Source organism: Tauraco erythrolophus, unplaced genomic scaffold, assembly GCF_009769465.1.
Source record: "Tauraco erythrolophus isolate bTauEry1 unplaced genomic scaffold, bTauEry1.pri scaffold_47_arrow_ctg1, whole genome shotgun sequence".
NCBI lineage: Eukaryota > Metazoa > Chordata > Aves > Musophagiformes > Musophagidae > Tauraco > Tauraco erythrolophus.
Window position 1 is genome coordinate 284781 of NW_028238616.1, and position 24066 is coordinate 308846.

At 54.9% G+C, this 24066-nt stretch overlaps 1 protein-coding gene across 1 annotated transcript in view; it reads right to left on the minus strand.

The window, feature by feature from the left end:
• LOC147525961 (tenascin-X-like) overlaps positions 1-24066 on the minus strand; it is a 142170-nt gene that overhangs the window by 112111 nt on the left and 5993 nt on the right. The window contains 16 exon segments of the mRNA XM_086630709.1: positions 297-481; positions 1642-1706; positions 6868-6904; positions 6907-7158; positions 8020-8312; positions 13468-13662; positions 13665-13760; positions 17861-18005; positions 18007-18086; positions 18089-18154; positions 20969-21256; positions 22142-22396; positions 22399-22428; positions 23203-23223; positions 23226-23270; positions 23315-24012. Of these exon segments, the coding sequence (XP_086486835.1) occupies positions 297-481; positions 1642-1706; positions 6868-6904; positions 6907-7158; positions 8020-8312; positions 13468-13662; positions 13665-13760; positions 17861-18005; positions 18007-18086; positions 18089-18154; positions 20969-21256; positions 22142-22396; positions 22399-22428; positions 23203-23223; positions 23226-23270; positions 23315-24012 (2751 nt within the window).

Below are 24066 nucleotides of genomic sequence, written 5' to 3' on the forward strand. Positions count from 1 at the left end.
AGCAGACTCACATTCATTCCACCACCTGCCTGTCCACCCATCCTTCCATCCATCCCTCCATCCTTCCATCCTCCATCCATCCTTCCACCCGTCCATCCGTCCATCCACTCACCCATCGATCCATCTCTTCCCTGTGCTCATCCCTACATCCGGCCAACATCAGCAACCCAAGACATGTCCCCGTTGCCCCAGCTCCTGCCACACTGCAAACTGGAACCAGCAGGGAACACGGATGGAGCCCACAAGCCCCTCACCTGTGACAAGCTCGTGTAGATGGGGCCCAGGCTTTCCGACCCCACACCCCGTACAGGTTGAACTTGTAGCGGCGGGACGGGGACAGCCCAGGGACGGTCACCGTGCGGGAACCACCGTCCACGGGCAGCACCTGGGGCTGCCCTTGGGCGTCCTTGTACTGCACCGTGAAGGAGTCAAAGGTGCCCTCGGGGACGCTCCACTGCAGCTGGACGGAGTCGGGGGTGACCTGGGAGTGCCGTGAGCTCGCCCAGGCGGGGCGGGGATGGTGTTCCTCCTCTGGCTCTGCTGGAGCTGCAACAGAGACGACACAACTGCAGGGCATGAACATCCAGCAATCCATCCGTCTGGCCATCCATCCAGCTTTCCATCCATCGAGATCATCAGCCACCCACCCACCAAACCAATCAGTTTGCCCCAACACACATCCATCTCTCTGGCTCTTTCTTCAAGCAGCCACCCAGGCCTCCAGCCCCCCATCTCCTATTTTCCATAAGCAACTTCCATCGGGGCTTGCAATCTGCCAGCCAGTCCTTAACAGAGCCCGTCGGCATCCCACCAGCCTGTCCAGTTCTCCCTCTGCTTCTTATCAACGGTGTTCCAACCTCCACCAATCTGTGTATCCATTCATGTGTCCATCTGCCCATAAATCCATCCATCCATCCATCCATCCATCCATCCATCCATCCATCCATCCCAACATCCACACGTCCATCTCCTGGACCTCTCCATCCCTTCATCTATCTCTCCACCCAAGCATTCATCCATCCATCCATTTCATCTTCTGTGAATCCATGCTTCCAAACATCCATCCAACACTCAGCTTCCAATCCAACACCTTCTACACATTGGGCCAAGAATCCACCCAACCCTAAATGCACTCAACCATTCAGTTATTCATCCATCCATCCATCCATCCATCCAACCATCCATCCACCACCATCCATCCATCCAACCATCCATCCAACCATCCATCCAACCATGCCTCCATCCCTCCAACCGCCCATGTACCCAAACCTCCAGCCATCCCCCAGGCAGCCCCCAACAGCCACTCCCATTCCGCACCAGCCCAAGGCATCACCGCAGGCCCCTGCCCCAGCTCCCCTGGCTCTAAATACGGAGCCCAAGAGGACACAGAAATGGCCCACAGCCCCCTCACCTGTGACAGCGTCGGTGGAGATGGGGCCCAGGCGATTCCGACCCCACACCCGTACAGGTTGAACTTGTAGCGGCGGGACGGGGACAGCCCAGGGACGGTCCACTGTGCGGGAACCACCGTCCACGGGCAGCACCTGGGGCTGCCCTTGGGCATCCCTGTACTGCAACCGTGAAGGAGTCAAAGGTGCCCTCGGGGACGCTCCATTGCAGCTGGACGGAGTCGGGGGTGACCTGGGAGGCTGTGAGCTCGCCCAGGCGGGGCGGGGATGGTGGTTCCTCCTCTGGCTCGGCTGGAGCTGCACAGAGAGAACACAATGCAGGGCATGAACATCCATGTGTTTGTCTAAGTGTCCATCCATCCATCCAGCCAAGGAACCAAACATTTTTTCATTCAATGCTCCCTCTATCCATCATGCAATCAGTTATCATCCATCCGTTCATTCTTCATCCATCCATCCATCCATCCATCCATCCATCCATCCATCCATCCATCCTTCCTTCCTCCCATGTAAGTATCCACCCATTCAACCAACCATCCAGTCCCACTCCAGCCACACTCCCACCTAATCATCCATCCAGCCATTAACCATCCAAACATCCATCTCACCATTCCATCAAAAAAAAAATCCTTCCTTCTCTATTGTCATCAAATTCCTTCCCATGCTATCTTCTCCACAAGTCAGTCCTTGGATCTGTCCTCCATTGAACCATCCAGCCCTCACTCCGCTGACCAAACAGACTTGTAACAAATTCTCCCAGTGTCCCTCCATCCATACACCCTTCCGTGCTGCCATCTAACCATGTGGTCCATCCACCATCACAACCACATTTCAGTCCCTGAATCAGACTCATCCATCCATCCATCCATCCATCCATCCATCCATCCATCCATCCACCTTCTCAGGACAATAATTATGTACCTGCTCAAACTTTGCTCTATCTGTAAAACCAAATTTCACCCAGAAAGCAAAACTCTTTCAAGAACCCATCATTCCATAGAATCACAAAGTCACAGAATGGTTTGGGTTGGAAGGGACCTCAAAGAGCATCCAGTTCCAACCCCCCGCCATGGGCAGGGACACCCTCCACTACACCAGGTTGCCCAAAGCCTCATCCAACCTGGCCTTGAACACTTCCAGGGATGGGGCAGCCGCAGCTTCTCTGGGTAACCTGTGCCAGTGCCTCAGCACCCTCATGATGAAGAATATCTTCCTCCCATCCAATCCAAATCTCCCCTCTCCAGTTCAAAGCCATCACCCCGTGTCCCATCACTCCACACCTGTGCCCAAAGCCCCTCTCCAGCTTTTCTTGTAGCCCCTTTAGGCACTGGGAGGTGCTGGAAGGTCTCCCTGGAGCCTTCTCCTCTCCAGGCTGAACAGCCCCAACTCTCTCAGCCCGTCTCCATAGCAGAGGTGCTCCAGCCCTCGGGTCATCACCGTGGCCTCCTCTGGACTTGCTCCAGCAGCTCCATTTCCTTCTGATGTTGGGGCCCCCAGAGCTGAATGCAGCACTGCAGGGGGTCTCAGGAGAGCAGAGCAGAGGGGCAGAATCCCCCCCCTCGCCCTGCTGCCCACGCTGCTCTGGGTGCAGCCCAGGGCACAGGTGGCTTTCTGGGCTGCCAGCGCACGTGCCGGCTCAGGTGAGCTTCTCACCCACCAGCACTCCCAAGTCCTTCTCCTCAGGGCTGCTCTCCATCCATTCTCTGCCCAGCCTGTCCTTGTGCTTGGGATTGCCCCGACCCACGTGCAGGACCTTGCGCTTGGCCTTGTTGAACTTCATGAGATTCACACAGGCCCACCTCTCCAGCCTGTCAAGGTCCCTCTGGATGGCATCCCTTCCCTCCAGCGTGTCCACCACACCACCCAGCTTGGTGTCATCTGCAAACTTGCTGAGGGTGCACTCGATCCCACTGTCCATGTCTCCAACAAAGATGTTAAATAGCACTGGTCCCAGTACTGACCCCTGAGGAACACCACTCGTCACCGGCCTCCACTTGGACATTGAACCGTTGACCACAACTCTTTGAGTGTGACCATCCAGCCAATTCCTTATCCACCCAGTGGTCCATCCATCAAGACCACGTCTTTCCAGTTTAGAGACAAGGATGTCGTGTGGACAGTGTCAAATGCTTTGGACAAGTCCAGGCAGACGATGTCAGTTGCTCTTCCCCGATCCATCATGCTGTGACCTCATCATAGAAGGCCACCAAATTAGTCAGGCAGGATTTGCCCTTGGTGAAGCCATGTTGGCTGTCACCAATCACCTCCTTGTTTTCCATGTGCCTTCGCATAGTCGCCAGGAGGATCTGCTCCATGATCTTGGCCGGCCCAGAGGTGGAGACTGACTGGCCTGTCGTTCCCTGGGTCGTTTTTTTCCCCTTTTTAAAGATGGGGGCTGTGTTTCCCCTTTTCCAGTCAGTGGGAACTTCACCAGATTGCCACGACTTCTGAAATATGATGGACAGTGGCTTAGCAACTTCATCTGCCAGTTCCCTCAGGACCCGCAGATGCACCTCATCAGGTCCCATGGACTTGTCCACCTTCAGGTTCTTTAGATGGTCTCCAACCTGATCTTCTCCTACAGTGGGCGGTTCTTCATTCTCCCAGTCCCTGCCTTTGTCTTCTGCGACTCGGGCTGTGCCGCTGGAGCTCTTGCCAGTGAAGACTGAGGCAAAGAAGTCGTTGAGAACCTCAGCCTTCTCCATATCCTGGGTGGCCAGGTCCCCCGTTTCCCTCCGGAGAGGGTCTACATCTTCCCTAGATCTCTTTTTATCACTGACATATCTATTGAAGTTTTTCTTGTTGCCCTTGATGTCCCTGGCCAGATTTAGCTCTATCAGGGCTTTGGCTTTCCTAACCTGATCTCTGGTTGCTTGGACAATCACTCTGTATTCTTCCCAGACTACCTGTCCTTGCTTCCACCCTCTGGAGGCCTTCATTTCATGTCCGAGTTGGTCCAGGAGCTCCTTGTTCATCCATGCGGGCCTCCTGGTGTTCCTACCTGACTTTCTCTCTGTTGGGATGCACCGCTCCTGAGCTTGGAGGAGGTGATCCTTGAATATCAACCAGCTTTCTTGGGCCCCTCTTCCCTGCAGGGCCTCATCCCACTGTACTCTAGCGAGGAGATCCCTGAAGAGGCCAAAGTCTGCTCTCCTGAAATCCAGGGTAGCGAGCCTGCTGTGCACCCTCCTTGCTTCTCTAAGTATCTTGAATTCCACCATTCATGGTCACTGCAGCCAAGGCTGTCCTTGAGTGTCACGTTCCTCACCAGGCCATCTTTGTTGGTGAGAACAAGGTCCAGCAAAGCACCTCTCCTCCTTGGTTCCTCTACCACTTGGAGAAGGAATTTCTCATCCATGAATTCTAGGAACCTCCTGGATTGCCTATGCCTTGCTGTGTTGTCCTTCCAACAGATATCGGGGTGGTTGAAGTCCCCCATGAGGACCAGGGCTCGTGAACGTGAGGCAGCTCTTATCTGTCTGTAGAGGCCTCATCCACCCAGTCCTCCTGGTCAGGTGGTCTGTAGCAGACATCCATTCACCATCCTGCATCTGTTCAAACATCCATCCATCCCATCCATCCATCCATCCATCCATCCATCCATCCATTCATCTATATCAACATCCACACTTCCATCTCCTGACCTCCTCCATCCCTTCATGCATTTGACACAGTCTCCCACGGCATCCTCACAGCTAAACTGGGAAGTGTGGTCTGGATGATCGGGTAGTGAGGTGGATTGTGAACTGGCTGAAGGATAGAAGCCAGAGAGTCGTGGTCAATGGGACAGAGTCCAGTTGGAGGCCTGTATCCAGTGGAGTCCCTCAAGGGTTGGTACTGGGACCAGTATTGTTCAACATATTCATTGCTCCATCCCTGGAGATGTTCAAGGCCAGGTTGGATGAGGCCCTGAGCAACCTGATCTAGTTGGAGATATCCCTGTTCCTTGCAGGGGGGTTGGACTAGATGACCTTTGAAGGTCCCTTCCAGCCCTAACCATTCTATGATTCTATGATTCATCGATGACTTGGATGAGGGAATAGAGTGCATGGTCAGCAAGTTTGCTGATGGCACTGAACTGGGAGGAGTGGCTGACAGCACCTGAGGGCTGTGCTGCCATTCAGAGAGACCTGGGCAGGCTGGAAAGTTGGGCGGGGAGAAGTTTAATGCAATACAACAAGGGCAAGTGTAGAGTCTTGCATCTGGGTGAGAACAACCCCATGTACCAGTACGAGTTGGGGACTGAACTGCTGGGAGCAGCACAGGGGAAAGGGACCTGGGGGTGCTGGTGGACAGCAGGATGGCCACGAGCCAGCAATGTGCCCTGGTGGCCAAGAAGGCCAATGGCATCCTGGGGTGTACTAGAAGGGTGTGGTGAGTAGGTCGAGAGAGGTTCTCCTCCCCATCTACTCTGCCCCGGCGAGGCCGGATCTGGAATATTGTGTCCAGTTCTAGGCCCCTCAGCTCAAGAAGGACAACGAACTGCTGGAGAGAGTCCAGCGCAGGGCCACGACGATGATGAAGGGAGTGGAGCATCTCCCTGATGAGGAAAGGCTGAGGGAGATGGGTCTCTTTAGCTTGGAGAAGAGGAGACTGAGGGGGGACCTCATTCATGTTTAGAAATATGGAAAGGGCGACTGCCATGAGGACGGAGCCAGGCTCTTCTCAGTGGCATCCAATGACAGGACAAGGGGAAATGGATATAAGCTGGAACATAGGAGGTTCCGCTTAAACATGAGGAAGAACTTCTTCCCAGTAAGGGTAACAAAACACTGGAACAGGCTGCCCAGAGAGGCTGTGGAGTCTCCTTCTCTGGAGATGTTCAAAACCCCCTGGACGCGTTCTTGTGTGATCTGATCTAGGTGGTCCTGCTCCAGCATGGGGATTGGACAAGATGATCCTTTGAGGTCCCTTCCAATCCCAGACATTCTGTGATTCTGTGATCTATCTCTCCACTCAAGCTTTCATCCATTCATTTAATCTTCTGTGAATCCATACTTCCAAACATCCATCCAACCACTCAGCTTCCAATCCAACACCTTCTACACATTGGGCCAAGAATACATCCCACCATCCAACCCTAAATCCACCCAACCATTCAGTTATTCAACAAGCCAGCCACACGTCCAACCATCCTTCTTTCCATCTATTCAGCATACAAACGCCGTTCTTTCATCCATTCACAAAACCAGTCACCCAACCAGCAGACTCACATTCATTCCACCACCTGCCTGTCCACCCATCCTTCCATCCATCCCTCCATCCTTCCATCCATCCATCCATCCTTCCACCCGTCCATCCGTCCATCCACTCACCCATCGATCCATCTCTTCCCTGTGCTCATCCCTACATCCGGCCAACAGTCAGCAACCCAAGACATGTCCCCGTTGCCCCAGCTCCTGCCACACTGCAAACTGGAACCAGCAGGGAACACGGATGGAGCCCAAAGCCCCCTCACCTGTGACAGCGTCGGTGGAGATGGGGCCCAGGCGTTTCCCCGACCCCACACCCCGTACAGGTTGAACTTGTAGCGGCGGGACGGGGACAGCCCAGGGACGGTCACCGTGCGGGAACCACCGTCCACGGGCAGCACCTGGGGCTGCCCTTGGGCGTCCTTGTACTGCACCGTGAAGGAGTCAAAGGTGCCCTCGGGGACGCTCCACTGCAGCTGGACGGAGTCGGGGGTGACCTGGGAGGCCGTGAGCTCGCCCAGGGCGGGGCGGGGATGGTGGTTCCTCCTCTGGCTCTGCTGGAGCTGCAACAGAGACGACACAACGCAGGGCATGAACATCCAGCAATCCATCCGTCTGGCCATCCATCCAGCTTTCCATCCATCGAGATCATCAGCCACCCACCCACCAAACCATCAGTTGCCCCAACACACATCCATCTCTCTGGCTCTTTCTTCAAGCAGCCACCCAGGCCTCCAGCCCCCCATCTCCTATTTTCCATAAGCAACTTCCATCGGGGCTTGCAATCTGCCAGCCAGTCCTTAACAGAGCCCGTCGGCATCCCACCAGCCTGTCCAGTTCTCCCTCTGCTTCTTATCAATGTGTTCCAACCTCCACCAATCTGTGTATCCATTCATGTGTCCATCTGCCCATAAATCCATCCATCCATCCATCCATCCATCCATCCATCCATCCCAACATCCACACGTCCATCTCCTGGACCTCTCCATCCCTTCATCTATCTCTCCACCCAAGCATTCATCCATCCATCCATTTCATCTTCTGTGAATCCATGCTTCCAAACATCCATCCAACCACTCAGCTTCCAATCCAACACCTTCTACACATTGGGCCAAGAATCCACCCAACCCTAAATGCACTCAACCATTCAGTTATTCATCCATCCATCAATCCATCCATCCACCCATCCATCCATCCATCCATCCATCCAACCATCCATCCAACCATCCATCCAACCATGCCTCCATCCCTCCAACCGCCCATGTACCCAAACCTCCAGCCATCCCCCAGGCAGCCCCCAACAGCCACTCCCATTCCGCACCAGGCCCAAGGCATCACCGCAGGCCCTGCCCCAGCTCCCGCCTGGCTCTAAATACGGAGCCCAAAGAGGACACAGAAATGGCCCACAGCCCCCTCACCTGTGACAGCGTCGTGGAGATGGGGCCCAGGCGATTCCGACCCCACACCCCGTACAGGTTGAACTTGTAGCGGCGGGACGGGGACAGCCCAGGGACGGTCACTGTGCGGGAACCACCGTCCACGGGCAGCACCTGGGGCTGCCCTTGGGCATCCCTGTACTGCACCGTGAAGGAGTCAAAGGTGCCCTCGGGGACGCTCCATTGCAGCTGGACGGAGTCGGGGGTGACCTGGGAGGCTGTGAGCTCGCCCAGGCGGGGCGGGGATGGTGGTTCCTCCTCTGGCTCGGCTGGAGCTGCAACAGAGAGAACACAATGCAGGGCATGAACATCCATGTGTTTGTCTAAGTGTCCATCCATCCATCCAGCCAAGGAACCAAACATTTTTTCATTCAATGCTCCCTCTATCCATCATGCAATCAGTTATCATCCATCCGTTCATTCTTCCATCCATCCATCCATCCTCCATCCATCCATCCATCCTTCCTTCCTTCCTCCCATGTAAGTATCCACCCATTCAACCAACCATCCAGTCCACACTCCAGCCACACTCCCACCTAATCATCCATCCAGCCATTAAACCATCCAAACATCCATCTCACCATTCCATCAAAAAAAAATCCTTCCTTCTCTATTGTCATCAAATTCCTTCCCATGCTATCTTCTCCACAAGTCAGTCCTTGGATCCGTTCCTCCATTGAACCATCCAGCCCCTCACTCCGCTGACCAAACAGACTTGTAACAAATTCTCCCAGTGTCCCCTCCATCCATACACCCTTCCGTGCTGCCATCTAACCATGTGTCCATCCAACCATCACAACCACATTTCAGTCCCTGAATCAGACTCATCCATCCATCCATCCATCCATCCATCCATCCATCCATCCATCCACCTTCTCAGGACAATAATTATGTACCTGCTCAAACTTTGCTCTATCTGTAAAACCAAATTTTCACCCAGAAAGCAAAACTCTTTCAAGAACCCATCATTCCATAGAATCACAAAGTCACAGAATGGTTTGGGTTGGAAGGGACCTCAAAGAGCATCCAGTTCCAACCCCCCGCCATGGGCAGGGACACCCTCCACTACACCAGGTTGCCCAAAGCCTCATCCAACCTGGCCTTGACACTTCCAGGGATGGGGCAGCCGCAGCTTCTCTGGGTAACCTGTGCCAGTGCCTCAGCACCCTCATGATGAAGAATATCTTCCTCCCATCCATCCAAATCTCCCCTCTCCCAGTTCAAAGCCATCACCCCCGTGTCCCATCACTCCACACCTGTGCCCAAAGCCCCTCTCCAGCTTTTCTTGTAGCCCCTTTAGGCACTGGGAGGTGCTGGAAGGTCTCCCTGGAGCCTTCTCCTCTCCAGGCTGAACAGCCCAACTCTCTCAGCCCGTCTCCATAGCAGAGGTGCTCCAGCCCTCGGGTCATCACCGTGGCCTCCTCTGGACTTGCTCCAGCAGCTCCATTTCCTTCTGATGTTGGGGCCCCCAGAGCTGAATGCAGCACTGCAGGGGGTCTCAGGAGAGCAGAGCAGAGGGGCAGAATCCCCCCCCTCGCCCTGCGGCCCACGCTGCTCTGGGTGCAGCCCAGGGCACAGGTGGCTTTCTGGGCTGCCAGCGCACGGTGCCGGCTCATGGTGAGCTTCTCACCCACCAGCACTCCCAAGTCCTTCTCCTCAGGGCTGCTCTCCATCCATTCTCCTGCCCAGCCTGTCCTTGTGCTTGGGATTGCCCCGACCCACGTGCAGGACCTTGCGCTTGGCCTTGTTGAACTTCATGAGATTCACACAGGCCCACCTCTCCAGCCTGTCAAGGTCCCTCTGGATGGCATCCCTTCCCTCCAGCGTGTCCACCACACCACCCAGCTTGGTGTCATCTGCAAACTTGCTGAGGGTGCACTCGATCCCACTGTCCATGTCTCCAACAAAGATGTTAAATAGCACTGGTCCCAGTACTGACCCCTGAGAACACCACTCGTCACCTGGCCTCCACTTGGACATTGAACCGTTGACCACAACTCTTTGAGTGTGACCATCCAGCCAATTCCTTATCCACCCAGTGGTCCATCCATCAAGACCACGTCTTTCCAGTTTAGAGACAAGGATGTCGTGTGGGACAGTGTCAAATGCTTTGGACAAGTCCAGGCAGACGATGTCAGTTGCTCTTCCCCGATCCATCAATGCTGTGACCTCATCATAGAAGGCCACCAAATTAGTCAGGCAGGATTTGCCCTTGGTGAAGCCATGTTGGCTGTCACCAATCACCTCCTTGTTTTCCATGTGCCTTCGCATAGTCGCCAGGAGGATCTGCTCCATGATCTTGGCCGGCCCAGAGGTGAGACTGACTGGCCTGTCGTTCCCTGGGTCGTTTTTCCCCTTTTTAAAAGATGGGGGCTGTGTTTCCCCTTTCCAGTCAGTGGGAACTTCACCAGATTGCCACGACTTCTGAAATATGATGGCAGTGGCTTAGCAACTTCATCTGCCAGTTCCCTCAGGACCCGCAGATGCACCTCATCAGGTCCCATGGACTTGTCCACCTTCAGGTTCTTTAGATGGTCTCCAACCTGATCTTCTCCTACAGTGGGCGTTCTTCATTCTCCCAGTTCCTGCCTTTGTCTTCCTGCGACTCGGGCTGTGCCGCTGGAGCTCTTGCCAGTGAAGACTGAGGCAAAGAAGTCGTTGAGAACCTCAGCCTTCTCCATATCCTGGGTGGCCAGGTCCCCCGTTTCCCTCCGGAGAGGGTCTACATCTTCCCTAGATCTCTTTTATCACTGACATATCTATTGAAGTTTTCTTGTTGCCCTTGATGTCCCTGGCCAGATTTAGCTCTATCAGGGCTTTGGCTTTCCTAACCTGATCTCTGGTTGCTCGGACAATCACTCTGTATTCTTCCCAGACTACCTGTCCTTGCTTCCACCCTCTGGAGGCCCTTCATTTCATGTCCGAGTTGGTCCAGGAGCTCCTTGTTCATCCATGCGGGCCTCCTGGTGTTCCTACCTGACTTCTCATCTGTTGGGATGCACCGCTCCTGAGCTTGGAGGAGGTGATCCTTGAATATCAACCAGCTTTCTTGGCCCCTCTTCCCTGCAGGGCCTCATCCCACTGTACTCTAGCGAGGAGATCCCTGAAGAGGCCAAAGTCTGCTCTCCTGAAATCCAGGGTAGTGAGCCTGCTGTGCACCCTCCTTGCTTCTCTAAGTATCTTGAATTCCACCATTTCATGGTCACTGCAGCCAGGCTGTCCTTGAGTGTCACGTTCCTCACCAGGCCATCTTTGTCGGTGAGAACAAGGTCCAGCAAAGCACCTCTCCTCCTTGGTTCCTCTACCACTTGGAGAAGGAATTTCTCATCCATGAATTCTAGGAACCTCCTGGATTGCCTATGCCTTGCTGTGTTGTCCTTCCAACAGATATCGGGGTGGTTGAAGTCCCCATGAGGACCAGGGCTCGTGAACGTGAGGCAGCTCTTATCTGTCTGTAGAGGGCCTCATCCACCCAGTCCTCCTGGTCAGGTGTTCTGTAGCAGACATCCATTCACTCCTGCATCTGTTCAAACATCCATCCATCCATCCATCCATCCATACATCCATCCATCCATCCATCCATTCATCTATTCAACATCCACACTTCCATCTCCTGGACCTCTCCATCCCTTCATGCATTTGACACAGTCTCCCACGGCATCCTCACAGCTAAAACTGGGAAGTGTGGTCTGGATGATCGGGTAGTGAGGTGGATTGTGAACTGGCTGAAGGATAGAAGCCAGAGAGTCGTGGTCAATGGGACAGAGTCCAGTTGGAGGCCTGTATCCGATGGAGTCCCTCAAGGGTTGGTACTGGGACCAGTATTGTTCAACATATTCATTGCTCCATCCCTGGAGATGTTCAAGGCCAGGTTGGATGAGGCCCTGAGCAACCTGATCTAGTTGGAGATATCCCTGTTCCTTGCAGGGGGGTTGGACTAGATGACCTTTGAAGGTCCCTTCCAGCCCTAACCATTCTATGATTCTATGATTCATCGATGACTTGGATGAGGGAATAGAGTGCATGGTCAGCAAGTTTGCTGATGGCACTGACTGGGAGGAGTGGCTGACGCACCTGAGGGCTGTGCTGCCAGTCAGAGAGACCTGGGCAGGCTGGAGAGTTGGGCGGGGAGAAGTTTAATGCAATACAACAAGGGCAAGTGTAGAGTCTTGCATCTGGGTGAGAACAACCCCATGTACCAGTACGAGTTGGGGACTGAACTGCTGGGGAGCAGCACAGGGGAAAGGGACCTGGGGGTGCTGGTGGACAGCAGGATGGCCACGAGCCAGCAATGTGCCCTGGTGGCCAAGAGGCCAATGGCATCCTGGGTGTACTAGAAGGGGTGTGGTGAGTAGGTCGAGAGAGGTTCTCCTCCCCATCTACTCTGCCCCGGCGAGGCCAGGATCTGGAATATTGTGTCCAGTTCTAGGCCCCTCAGCTCAAGAAGGACAACGAACTGCTGGAGAGAGTCCAGCGCAGGGCCACGACGATGATGAAGGGAGTGGAGCATCTCCCTGATGAGGAAAGGCTGAGGGAGATGGGTCTCTTTAGCTTGGAGAAGAGGAGACTGAGGGGGGACCTCATTCATGTTTAGAAATATGGAAAGGGCGACTGCCATGAGGACGGAGCCAGGCTCTTCTCAGTGGCATCCATGACAGGACAAGGGGAAATGGATATAAGCTGGAACATAGGAGGTTCCGCTTAAACATGAGGAAGAACTTCTTCCCAGTAAGGGTAACAAAACACTGGAACAGGCTGCCCAGAGAGGCTGTGGAGTCTCCTTCTCTGGAGATGTTCAAACCCACCTGGACGCGTTCTTGTGTGATCTGATCTAGGTGGTCCTGCTCCAGCATGGGGATTGGACAAGATGATCCTTTGAGGTCCCTTCCAATCCCAGACATTCTGTGATTCTGTGATCTATCTCTCCACTCAAGCTTTCATCCATTCATTTAATCTTCTGTGAATCCATACTTCCAAACATCCATCCAACCACTCAGCTTCCAATCCAACACCTTCTACACATGGGCCAAGAATACATCCCACCATCCAACCCTAAATCCACCCAACCATTCAGTTATTCACAAGCCAGCCACACGTCCAACCATCCTTCTTTCCATCTATTCAGCATACAACCGCCGTTCTTTCCATCCATTCACAAAACCAGTCACCCAACCAGCAGACTCACATTCATTCCACCACCTGCCTGTCCACCCATCCTTCCATCCATCCCTCCATCCTTCCATCCATCCATCCCATCCTTCCACCCGTCCATCCGTCCATCCACTCACCCATCGATCCATCTCTTCCCTGTGCTCATCCCTACATCCGGCCAACAGTCAGCAACCCAAGACATGTCCCCGTTGCCCCAGCTCCTGCCACACTGCAAACTGGAACCAGCAGGGAACACGGATGGAGCCCAAAGCCCCTCACCTGTGACAGCGTCGGTGGAGATGGGGCCCAGGCGTTTCCGACCCCACACCCCGTACAGGTTGAACTTGTAGCGGCGGGACGGGGACAGCCCAGGGACGGTCACCGTGCGGGAACCACCGTCCACGGGCAGCACCTGGGGCTGCCCTTGGGCGTCCTTGTACTGCACCGTGAAGGAGTCAAAGGTGCCCTCGGGACGCTCCACTGCAGCTGGACGGAGTCGGGGGTGACCTGGGAGGCCGTGAGCTCGCCCAGGCGGGGCGGGGATGGTGGTTCCTCCTCTGGCTCTGCTGGAGCTGCAACAGAGACGACACAACGCAGGGCATGAACATCCAGCAATCCATCCGTCTGGCCATCCATCCAGCTTTCCATCCATCGAGATCATCAGCCACCCACCCACCAAACCAATCAGTTGCCCCAAACACATCCATCTCTCTGGCTCGTTCTTCAAGCAGCCACCCAGCCTCCAGCCCCCCATCTCCTATTTCCATAAGCAACTTCCATCGGGGCTTGCAATCTGCCAGCCAGTCCTTAACAGAGCCCGTTGGCATCCCACCAGCCTGTCCAGTTCTCCCTCTGCTTCTTATCAACGTGTTCCACCTCCACCATCTGTGTATCCATTCATGTGTCCATCTGCCCATAAATCCATCCATCCATCCATCCATCCCAACATCCACACGTCCATCTCTTGACCTCTCCATCCCTTCATCTATCTCTCCACCCAAGCATTCATTCATCCATCCATTTCATCTTCTGTGAATCCATGCTTCCAAACATCCATCCAACCACTCAGCTTCCAATCCAACACCTTCTACACATTGGGCCAAGAATCCACCCAACCCTAAATGCACTCAACCATTCAGTTATTCATCATCCATCCATCCATCCATCCATCCATCCAACCATCCTCCGTCCAACCATCCATCCAACCATCCATCCAACCATACCTCCATCCCTCCAACCGCCCATGTACCAAACCTCCAGCCATCCCCCAGGCAGCCCCCAACAGCCACTCCCATTCCGCACCAGGCCCAAGGCATCACCGCAGGCCCTGCCCCAGCTCCCGCCTGGCTCTAAATACGGAGCCCAAAGAGGACACAGAAATGGCCCATGGCCCCCTCACCTGTGACAGCGTCGGTGGAGATGGGGCCCAGGCGATTCCGACCCCACACACCCGTACAGGTTGAACTTGTAGCGGCGGGACGGGGACAGCCCAGGGACGGTCACCGTGCGGGAACCACCGTCCACGGGCAGCACCTGGGGCTGCCTTGGGCATCCCTGTACTGCACCGTGAAGGAGTCAAAGGTGCCCTCGGGGACGCTCCACTGCAGCTGGACGGAGTCGGGGTGACCTGGGAGGCCGTGAGCTCGCCCATGCGGGGTGGGGATGGTGGTTCCTCCTCTGGCTCGGCTGGAGCGGCAACAGAGACGACACAACGTAGGCCATCAACATCCACATGTTCATCTAAGTATTCATCCATGGATCCATCCAGTCAAGGAACCAAACATTCTTTCACCAATGCTCCCTCCATCCATCACGAAACCGGTTATCCATCCATCCATCCGTCCATCCATCCATCCATCCATCATCCATCCATCCATCCATTTATCCATCCACCCACCATCACCCAAACAGGAAAATTCTTTCAAGAACCCATATGTCCATCCAGGCATCATACCTCTCCCTCACCCTCCTAACTTCCACGCAACCAACCGGACATCCAGGCCCACATCACCACCCAACAGCTGCACCTGTTTCCCAAGAGGCCCAAGCAACTGACCATGGGCCCCGCCCAACGTTCTGTCTTTGACAACCCCATGGTCTGCAGAGGGCCCACAGCCCCCTCACCTGTGACAGCGTCGGTGGAGATGGGCAGCAGGCGTTTCCGACCCCCACACCCCTACAGGTTGAACTTGTAGCGGCGGGACGGGGACGCCCAGGGAGCGTCACCGTGCGGGAACCACCGTACACGGGCAGCACCTGGGCTGCCCTTGGGCATCCCTGTACTGCACCGTGAAGGAGTCAAAGGTGCCCTCGGGACGCTCCACTGCAGCTGGACGGAGTCGGGGGTGACCTGGGAGGCCGTGAGCTCGCCAAGGCGGGGGCGGGGATGGTGGTTCCTTCCTCTGGCTCGGCTGGAGCTGCAACAGAGAGGACACAACGTAGGCCATAGGCTGTGAAGTGTCCATCGCTCCATACGTCAATCCTTTTTCTATCTCACTGTAGACTCATCCATCCATCCATCCAATCACCTGTCTTTCCATGCACTGTTCCTTCAGTTGGTTCTCAAATCTATCCCTCCACAGAACCATCGAACTATCAAACCATTCACCTGATCCTCCAAACAACCGACAAACTATCCCAATGTCCCTCCTTCTTCCCACCCTTCTGTCCTTCCATCCAACTACGCATCTAGAAAGTACTTTCAACCACTCAGTCTGTGAACCAGCCACAAACTCAACCATCCACCATCGATTCGTCCATCAAACTATCCAGCCATCCAGCTGTCCATCGGTGTGAGCATTCAGCCAGCCTTTCATTCGCCCATTCACCCCTCCATCCATCCCACAACTATCCGGTTCTCCAGGCATTCAACAAGCCGCATGTTCATTTATTGTGTAATCATGGAGTCACAGAGTGGTTAGGGTTGGAAGGGACCTCAAAGATCATCCAGTTCCAACCCCCCTGCCATGGGCAGGGACCACCCCCCACTACACCAGGTTGCCCAAAGCCCCATCCAGCCTGGCCTGGAACACTTCCAGGGATGGGGCAGCCACAGCTTCTCTGGGCAGCCTGTCCCAGTGCCTCACCACCATCATGGTGAAGAATGTCTTCCTTCCATCTAATGTGGAAGGAATGTCTTCCATGTGTGGAATGTCTTCCTTCCATCTTCTTTCAGTTCAAAGCCATCACCCTGTGTCCTGTCACTACACGCCCTTGTAAGAAGTCCCTCTCCAGCTTTTCTGTAGGCCCCCTTTAGGCACTGGAAGGCTGCTATAAGATCACCCCCGGAGCCTTCTCTTCTCCAGGCTGAACAGCCCCAACTCTCCCAGCCTGTCTCCATAGCAGAGGTGCTCCAGCCCTCAGATCATCTTCGTGGCCTCCTCTGGACTCACTCCAGTAGCTCCGTGTCCTTCTTGTGCTGGGGACTCCAGAGCTGAACGCAGTATTCCAGATGGGGTCTCAGAAGAGCAGAGCAGAGGGACAGAATCCCCCCTCGACCTGCTGCCCTGCTGCTCTGGGTGCAGCCCTGGGCACGGGTGGCTCTCTGGGCTGCCAGCGCACGGTGCCAGCTCATGGTGAGCTTCTCACCCACCAGCACTCCCAAGTCCTTCTCCTCAGGCTGCTCTCCATCCTTCTCTGCCCAGCCTGTCCTTGTGCTTGGGATTGCCCCGACCCACGTGCAGGACCTTGCACTTGCCTTGTTGAACTCCATGAGGTTCACACAGGCCCACCTCTCCGGCCTGTCAAGGTCCCTCTGGATGGCATCCCTTCCCTCCAGCGTGCCCACAACACCACACAACTTGGTGTCATCTGCAGACTTGCTGAGGGTGCACTCGATCCCACTGTCCATGTCTCCAACAAAGATGTTAATAGCACCTGGTCCCAGTACTGACCCCTGAGGAACACCACTCCTCACTGGCCTCCACTTGGACATTGAACCGTTGACCACAACTCTTTGAGTGTGACCATCCAGCCAATTCCTTATCCACCCAGTGGGTCCATCCATCCAAACCACGTCTTTCCAATTAGAGACAAGGATGTCGGTGGGACAGTGTCCAAATGCTTTGGATAAGTCCAGGCAGACAAATGACAGTTGCTCGTCCCCGATCCATCAATGCTGTGACCTCATCATAGAAGGCCACCAAATTAGTCAGGCAGGATTTGCCCTTAGTGAAGCCATGTTGGCTGTCACCAATCACCTTATTTTCTATGTGCCTTAGCATAGTCGCATGCTTCCAAACATCCATCCAACACTCAGCTTCCAATCCAACACCTTCTACACATTGGGCCAAGAATCCATCCCACCATCCAACCCTAAATCCACCCAAACATTCAGTTATTCAGCCAGCCAGGACACACGTCCAACCATCCTTCTTTCCATCTATTCAGCATACAACTGCCGTTCTTTCCATCCATTCACAAAACCAGTCACCCAACAGCAGACTCACATTCATTCCCTCCACTGCCTGGTCCCACCCATCCTTCCATCGATCCTTCCATCCATCCATCCATCTGTCCATCCACCCACCCATTGATCCATCTCTTCCCTGTACCCATCACTACATCCGGGCCAACAGTCAGCTCCCAAGACATGTCCCCGTTGCCCCCAGCTCCTGCCACGCTGCAAACTGGAACCAGCAGGGAACACGGATGGAGCCCAAAGCCCCCTCACCTGTGACAGCGTCGGTGGAGATGGGGCCCAGGCGATTCTGACCCCACACCCCGTACAGGTTGAACTTGTAGCGGCGGGACGGGGACAGCCCAGGGACGGTCACCGTGCGGGAACCACCGTCCACGGGCAGCACCTGGGGCTGCCCCTTGGGCATCCCTGTACTGCACCGTGAAGGAGTCAAAGGTGCCCTCGGGGACGCTCCACTGCAGCTGGACGGAGTCGGGGTGACCTGGGAGGCCGTGAGCTCGCCCAGGCGGGGCGGGGATGGTGGTTCCTCCTCTGGCTCGGCTGGAGCTGCAACAGAGTCGACACAACGTTGGCCATAGACTGTGAAGTGTCCATCACTCTATACGTCCATCCTTTTTCTATCTCACCATAGTCTCATCCATCCATCCATCCATCCATCCATCCATCCATCCATCCATCCCCTATGCCAGTATCCACCCATCCAAACAACCATCCAGTCCACGCTCCAGCCACCACTCCCATCTAATCATCCATCCAGCCATTAAACCATCCAAACATCCATCGCTCCATTCCATCCAAAAAAAAAAATCCTTCCCTCTGTATTTCCATCGAATCCGGTCCCATGCCAACTTCTCCCCAAGTCACTCCTTGGACCCGTTCCTCCATTGAAACCATCAACTATCCAACCCTCACTCCGATGACCAACAGACTTGCAACAAATTCTCCCAGTGTCCCTCCATCCATACACCCTTCCGTGCTGCCATCTAACCATGTGTCCATCCAACCATCACAACCACATTTCAGTCCCTGAATCACACTCATTCATCCAACCATCCATCCATTCGTCAAAACATTCATTCATGGATTCATTGAACCACCATTTAACCATCCATACATCCACCTTCTCAGGACAACATCTGCTTGAACTTTAGCCTATCTATAAAACCAACTTTTCACCCAGAAAGCAAAACTCTTTCTAGAATCCATCATTCCATAGATCACAGAGTCACAGAATGTTTGCGTTGGAAGGGACCGCAAAGATCATCCAGTTCCCACCCCCCTGCCATGGGCAGGGGACACCGTCCACTACACCAGGTTGCTCCAAGCCTCATCCAACCTGGCCTGGCACACTGCCAGGGATGGGGCAGCCACAGCTTCTCTGGGCACCCTGTGCCAGTGCCTCAGCACCCTCAGTGGGAAGAATTTCTTCCTTGGATCCCACGGAAATCTCCCCTCTTCCAGTTCAAAGCCATCACCCTGTGTCCTGTCACTCCGTGCCCTTGTCCAAAGCCCCTCTCCAGCTTTCCTGTAGCCCCTTTAGGTACTGGGAGGTGCTGGAAGGTCTCCCCAGACCCTTCTCTTCTCCAGGCTGAACACCCCAAACTCTCCCAGCCCGTCTCCATAGCAGAGGTGCTCCAGCCCTCGGGTCATCTTCGTGGCCTCCTCTGGACTTGCTCCAGCAGCTCCATGTCCTTCTGATGTTGGGGACCCCAGAGCTGAATGCAGCACTGCAGGGGGGGTCTCAGGAGAGCAGAGCAGAGGGGCAGAATCCCCCACCTCGACCTGCTGCCCACGCTGCTCTGGGTGCAGGCCCAGGGCACGGTTGGCTCTCTGGCTGCCAGCGCACAGTGCCGGCTCATGGTGAGCTTCTCACCCACCAGCACTCCCAAGTCCTTCTCCTCAGGGCTGCTCTCCATCCATTCTCCGCCCAGCCTGTCTTGTGCTTGGGATTGCCCTGCCCCACGTGCAGGACCTTGCGCTTGGCCTTGTTGAACTTCATGAGGTTCACACAGGCCCCCTCTCCATCCTGTCAAGGTCCCTCTGGATGGCATCCCTTCCCTCCAGCGTGTCCACCAACACCACCCAGCTTGGTGTCATCTGCAAACTTGCTGAGGGTGCACTCGATCCCACTGTCCATGTCCCCAATAAAGATGTTAAATAGCACTGGTCCCAGTACTAACCCCTGAGGAACACCACTCCTCACTGGCCTCCACGTGGACATTGAACCGTTGACCACAACTCTTTGAGTGTGACCATCCAAGCCAATTCCTTATCCACCCAGTGGTCCATCCATGAAAACCATGTCTTTCCAATTTAGAGACAAGGATGTCGTGTGGGACAGTATCAAATGCTTTAGATAAGTCCAGGCAGACGATGTCAGTTGCTCTTCCCCGATCCATCAATGCTGTGACCTCATCATAGAAGGCCACCAAATTAGTCAGGCAGGATTTGCCCTTGCTGAAGCCCATGTTGGCTGTCACCAGTCACCTCCTTATTTTCCACGTGCCTTAGCATAGTCGCCAGGAGGATCTGCTCCATGATCTTGCCGGGCCCAGAGGTGAGACTGACTGGCCTGTCGTTCCCTGGGTCGTTTTTCCCCTTTTTAAAATGGGGCTGTGTTTCCCCTTTCCCAGTCAGTGGGAACTTCACCAGGTCTCGAACCTGATCTTTTTCCTACAGTGGGCGGTTCTTCATTCTCCCAGTCCCTGCCTTTGTCTTCTGCGACTCGGGCTGTGCCGCTGGAGCTCTTGCCAGGGAAGACTGAGGCAAAGAAGTCGTTGAGAACCTCAGCCTTCTCCATATCCTGGGTGGCCAGGTCCCCCATTTCCTTCTGGAGAGGGCCTACATCTTCCCTAGATCTCTTTTTATCACTGACATAGCTATAGAAGTTTTTCTTGTTGCCCTTGATGTCCCTGGCCAGATTTAGCTCTATCAGGGCTTTGGCTTTCCTAACCTGAGCTCTGGTTGCTCGGACAATTGCTCTGTATTCTTCCCAGGCTACCTGTCCTTGCTTCCACCCTCTGGAGTCCTTCTTTTCATGTCCAAGTTGGTCCAGGAGCTCCTTGCTCATCCAAGCAGACCTCCTGGTGTTCCTACCTGACTTTCTCTTTGTGGGATGCACCGCTCCTGAGCTTGGAGGAGGTGATCCTTGAATATTACACAGCTTTCTTGGGCCCCTATTCCCATCAATCTCTCCCTTCAGTCTTCCAACTTTGGTGGAACCCATCCAGACATCCAGCCCACATCACCACCAAAAGCTGTTCCTGTTTCCCAAGAGGCACAAGCAACTGACCATGGGCCCCGCCCAACGTTCTGTCTTTGACAACCCCATGGTCTGCAGAGGGCCCACAGCCCCCTCACCTGTGACAGCGTCGGTGGAGATGGGGCCCAGGCGTTTCCGACCCCACACCCCGTACAGGTTGAACTTGTAGCGGCGGGACGGGGACAGTCCAGGGACGGTCACCGTGCGGGAACCACCGTCCACGGGCAGCACCTGGGGCTGCCCTTGGGCATCCTTGTACTGCACCGTGAAGGAGTCAAAGGTGCCCTCGGGGACGCTCCACTGCAGCTGGACGGAGTCGGGGGTGACCTGGGAGGCCGTGAGCTCGCCCAGGCGGGGCGGGGATGGTGGTTCCTCCTCTGGCTCGGCTGCAGCTGCAACAGGAAAGCACAATGCAGGACTGATGACCCTCCACCTATCCATCTATCCATCTATCCATCCATCTATCTGCCTATCCCTCCATCTGTCTCATCACTCACCCATCACTTGACTCACTCAATCATCCCCCTTCCATCCATTTCCTGTTCCTCAAGTTGACTGTCCACTCATCTGTTCATCCATCCAATTACCCCTTTGTCAGGCAATTCATCCATCCATCCATCCATCCATCCATCCATCCATCCATCCATCCATCCATCCATCCATCCATGTGTCTTCCTACCTATGCTTCCTTCTAACCAGTCACCCATCACCTTTCCATGACCCTTGTTCCTCACACCAGTTCATGGAACCTAGCCATCCAAGCATGCAACCATCCATCCATTCACTCATTGAACAGTCTGACTGTCCATCTCACCACCCATGCTTCCATCCATCCATCCATCTATTCAGCTGTCATCAGTCCACCCAATCATTTTTCCATCCATCCAGCTAGCCAGTCAATCCCAACATCCAATCCATCCAGTCCTAACTGTCCATCCATCCATCCTGAACCACCCATCCATCCATTTAATCCCATCTATTCATCCATCTAATCCCATCTATTCATCCATTCCATCAATCCATCCATCCACCCATCCAATCCCAACAATGCCCATTTAATCCCATCCATCTATCCACCTACCCACCACCCAATCAGCCACCCTTTCACTCAAACATCCCTCCATCCCTCTGACCTTGCACATGTCCACCACCAAATCAAGGCCAGATGCTCCTCCCAGATCCCTCAAGGCCAAAGGACCCGACAAGGCTCCTGACTCATTTCAAACCCAGCCCCCACAGAGGACATAGACGGGGCCCAGAGATGTCCTCACCTGTGACGGCGTCCGTGGAGATAAGACCAATCCGTTTCCGACCCCACACCCCGTACAGGTTGAACTTGTAGCGGCGGGATGGGGACAGCCCAGGGACAGTCACCGTGCGGGATCCACCATCAACCGCAAGTGCCTGAGGTTGGCCTTGTGCATCCCTGTACTGCACCGTGAAGGAGTCAAAGGTGCCCTCGAGGACGTTCCACTCCAGCTGGACGGAGTTGGAGGTGACCTGGGAGATCATGAGCTCGCCCAGGCGGGCCGAGGTGGTGGTTCCTCCGATGGTGGGGCTGGCACTGCAGTGGAGATGGCACAAAGCAGAACATGAAGATCTACCCATCTGTGTGTCCTTCTGCTGAACCATCTGCTCATCCACCCTTCAATCCAAGCACTCAGTCATCCCACCCATCCTCCCATTGATCCAACTGGGTGTCCACTCATCCATCCAATCATCCATTCATTCTGTTCTTTGTCCATTTGCATCCACCAGTCCATTTCTCTGTCTGTCCCCTCATTTGTTCATTCAAGGATCCAGGCTTCCATCCATTCATATCAAAGGATCCATTTTCCACTTGTCCTTACATCAGTCCTTGAATCTGCCCACTCATCCATCTATCCAACCTTCGATCCATCAAACCATCGTCCATCCATCCACCCATCGACCCACCTATCTATCCAACATTCCATATTCATCCAGCCACCATCCAACTCAACCATCCATCCTTCCATCCACCCCATCCAACCTTCCACTCACCCATCCACCCACCTATCTATCCAACCTTCTATACACTAAATCATTGTCCATCCATCACAAATCCATTCAACCATCCATCCAACCATCTACCCACCCTTTCTATCCATGATCCACTCATCCAGCCAGCCAGCCAACTACCACCTACCATCCATCCACCCACCTATCTACCTAAACATTCCATCTTCCATCCAACCATCATCCATCCACTCACCCTCCCACCCATCCACCCATCCCCAATTTCACTCCCAAGAGCAGTTGAGCCTGAACACCTAGGTCCCTGCCACTGCTGCCATGGACCACCTGATGGTACCTGCTTTGGCTACGGCACCTGGGGCTCAGTCAACTCCATCTCATACATGTGCTCCCAGTCCGTGAGGGCTCATCAGTGCCACCTGACTCCTGCACCCAAAACAGGAGTGGACGGTTATGGGATGTTCCCATGCAATGTTGTCCCCATCTCCATCCCCATCACCCACCTGCTGTCACCAGGAATGTGTAGGACTTGGAGACGTGCCCCCGCACCACGCCGTGCACCTCCACCCGGTACATGGCGCCCGGCACCAGCCCTGGCACCCGGGCCACCGCCGTGTCCCCTGGCACCTGTAGCTCCCCCTCGGCCCCCTCCGGCTCTTGCAGGAGCCGGTAACGGATCACTACAGTCTCTGCGTGGCCCCGCAGTCCATCCAGGTCCACCAGAGCCTCGCCGGCGGCGCCCGGCATCAACTGGGGCTTGGGGTGGGGGATCTGGCGGAGAAGCTGGTGACGCAATGGGGCTGGGCTGCGGCGCAGAAGGTACGAGAGGATGGCACGGGCCACCGCTGGCACTGTTTGGTTGCCCCGGAGGGGGAAGTTCGTAGCCCGGAGGTGGCTCTCCAGGCGCTGCAGCAAGGAGCCATTGTAGGAGGAGAGCTTGGCCCCCAGGTCATGCAGGGATGGGCCACCTGGGAGCACTGGGGACAGTGGGGATGCTGGGGACACTGGCGACCATGGAGACAGAGGTGACACAGGGGACTGTGGTGATGCTGGGGACCGTGGAGATGCAGGTGGCCTTGGAGACACTGGGGATGATGGTGCCTCTGGGGACCTTGGGGACACTGGTGACCCTGCGGATTCTGGGACGCTGGTGATGCTGGGGACTCTGGTGACACTGAGGACCTCAGAGGTGCTGAGGACC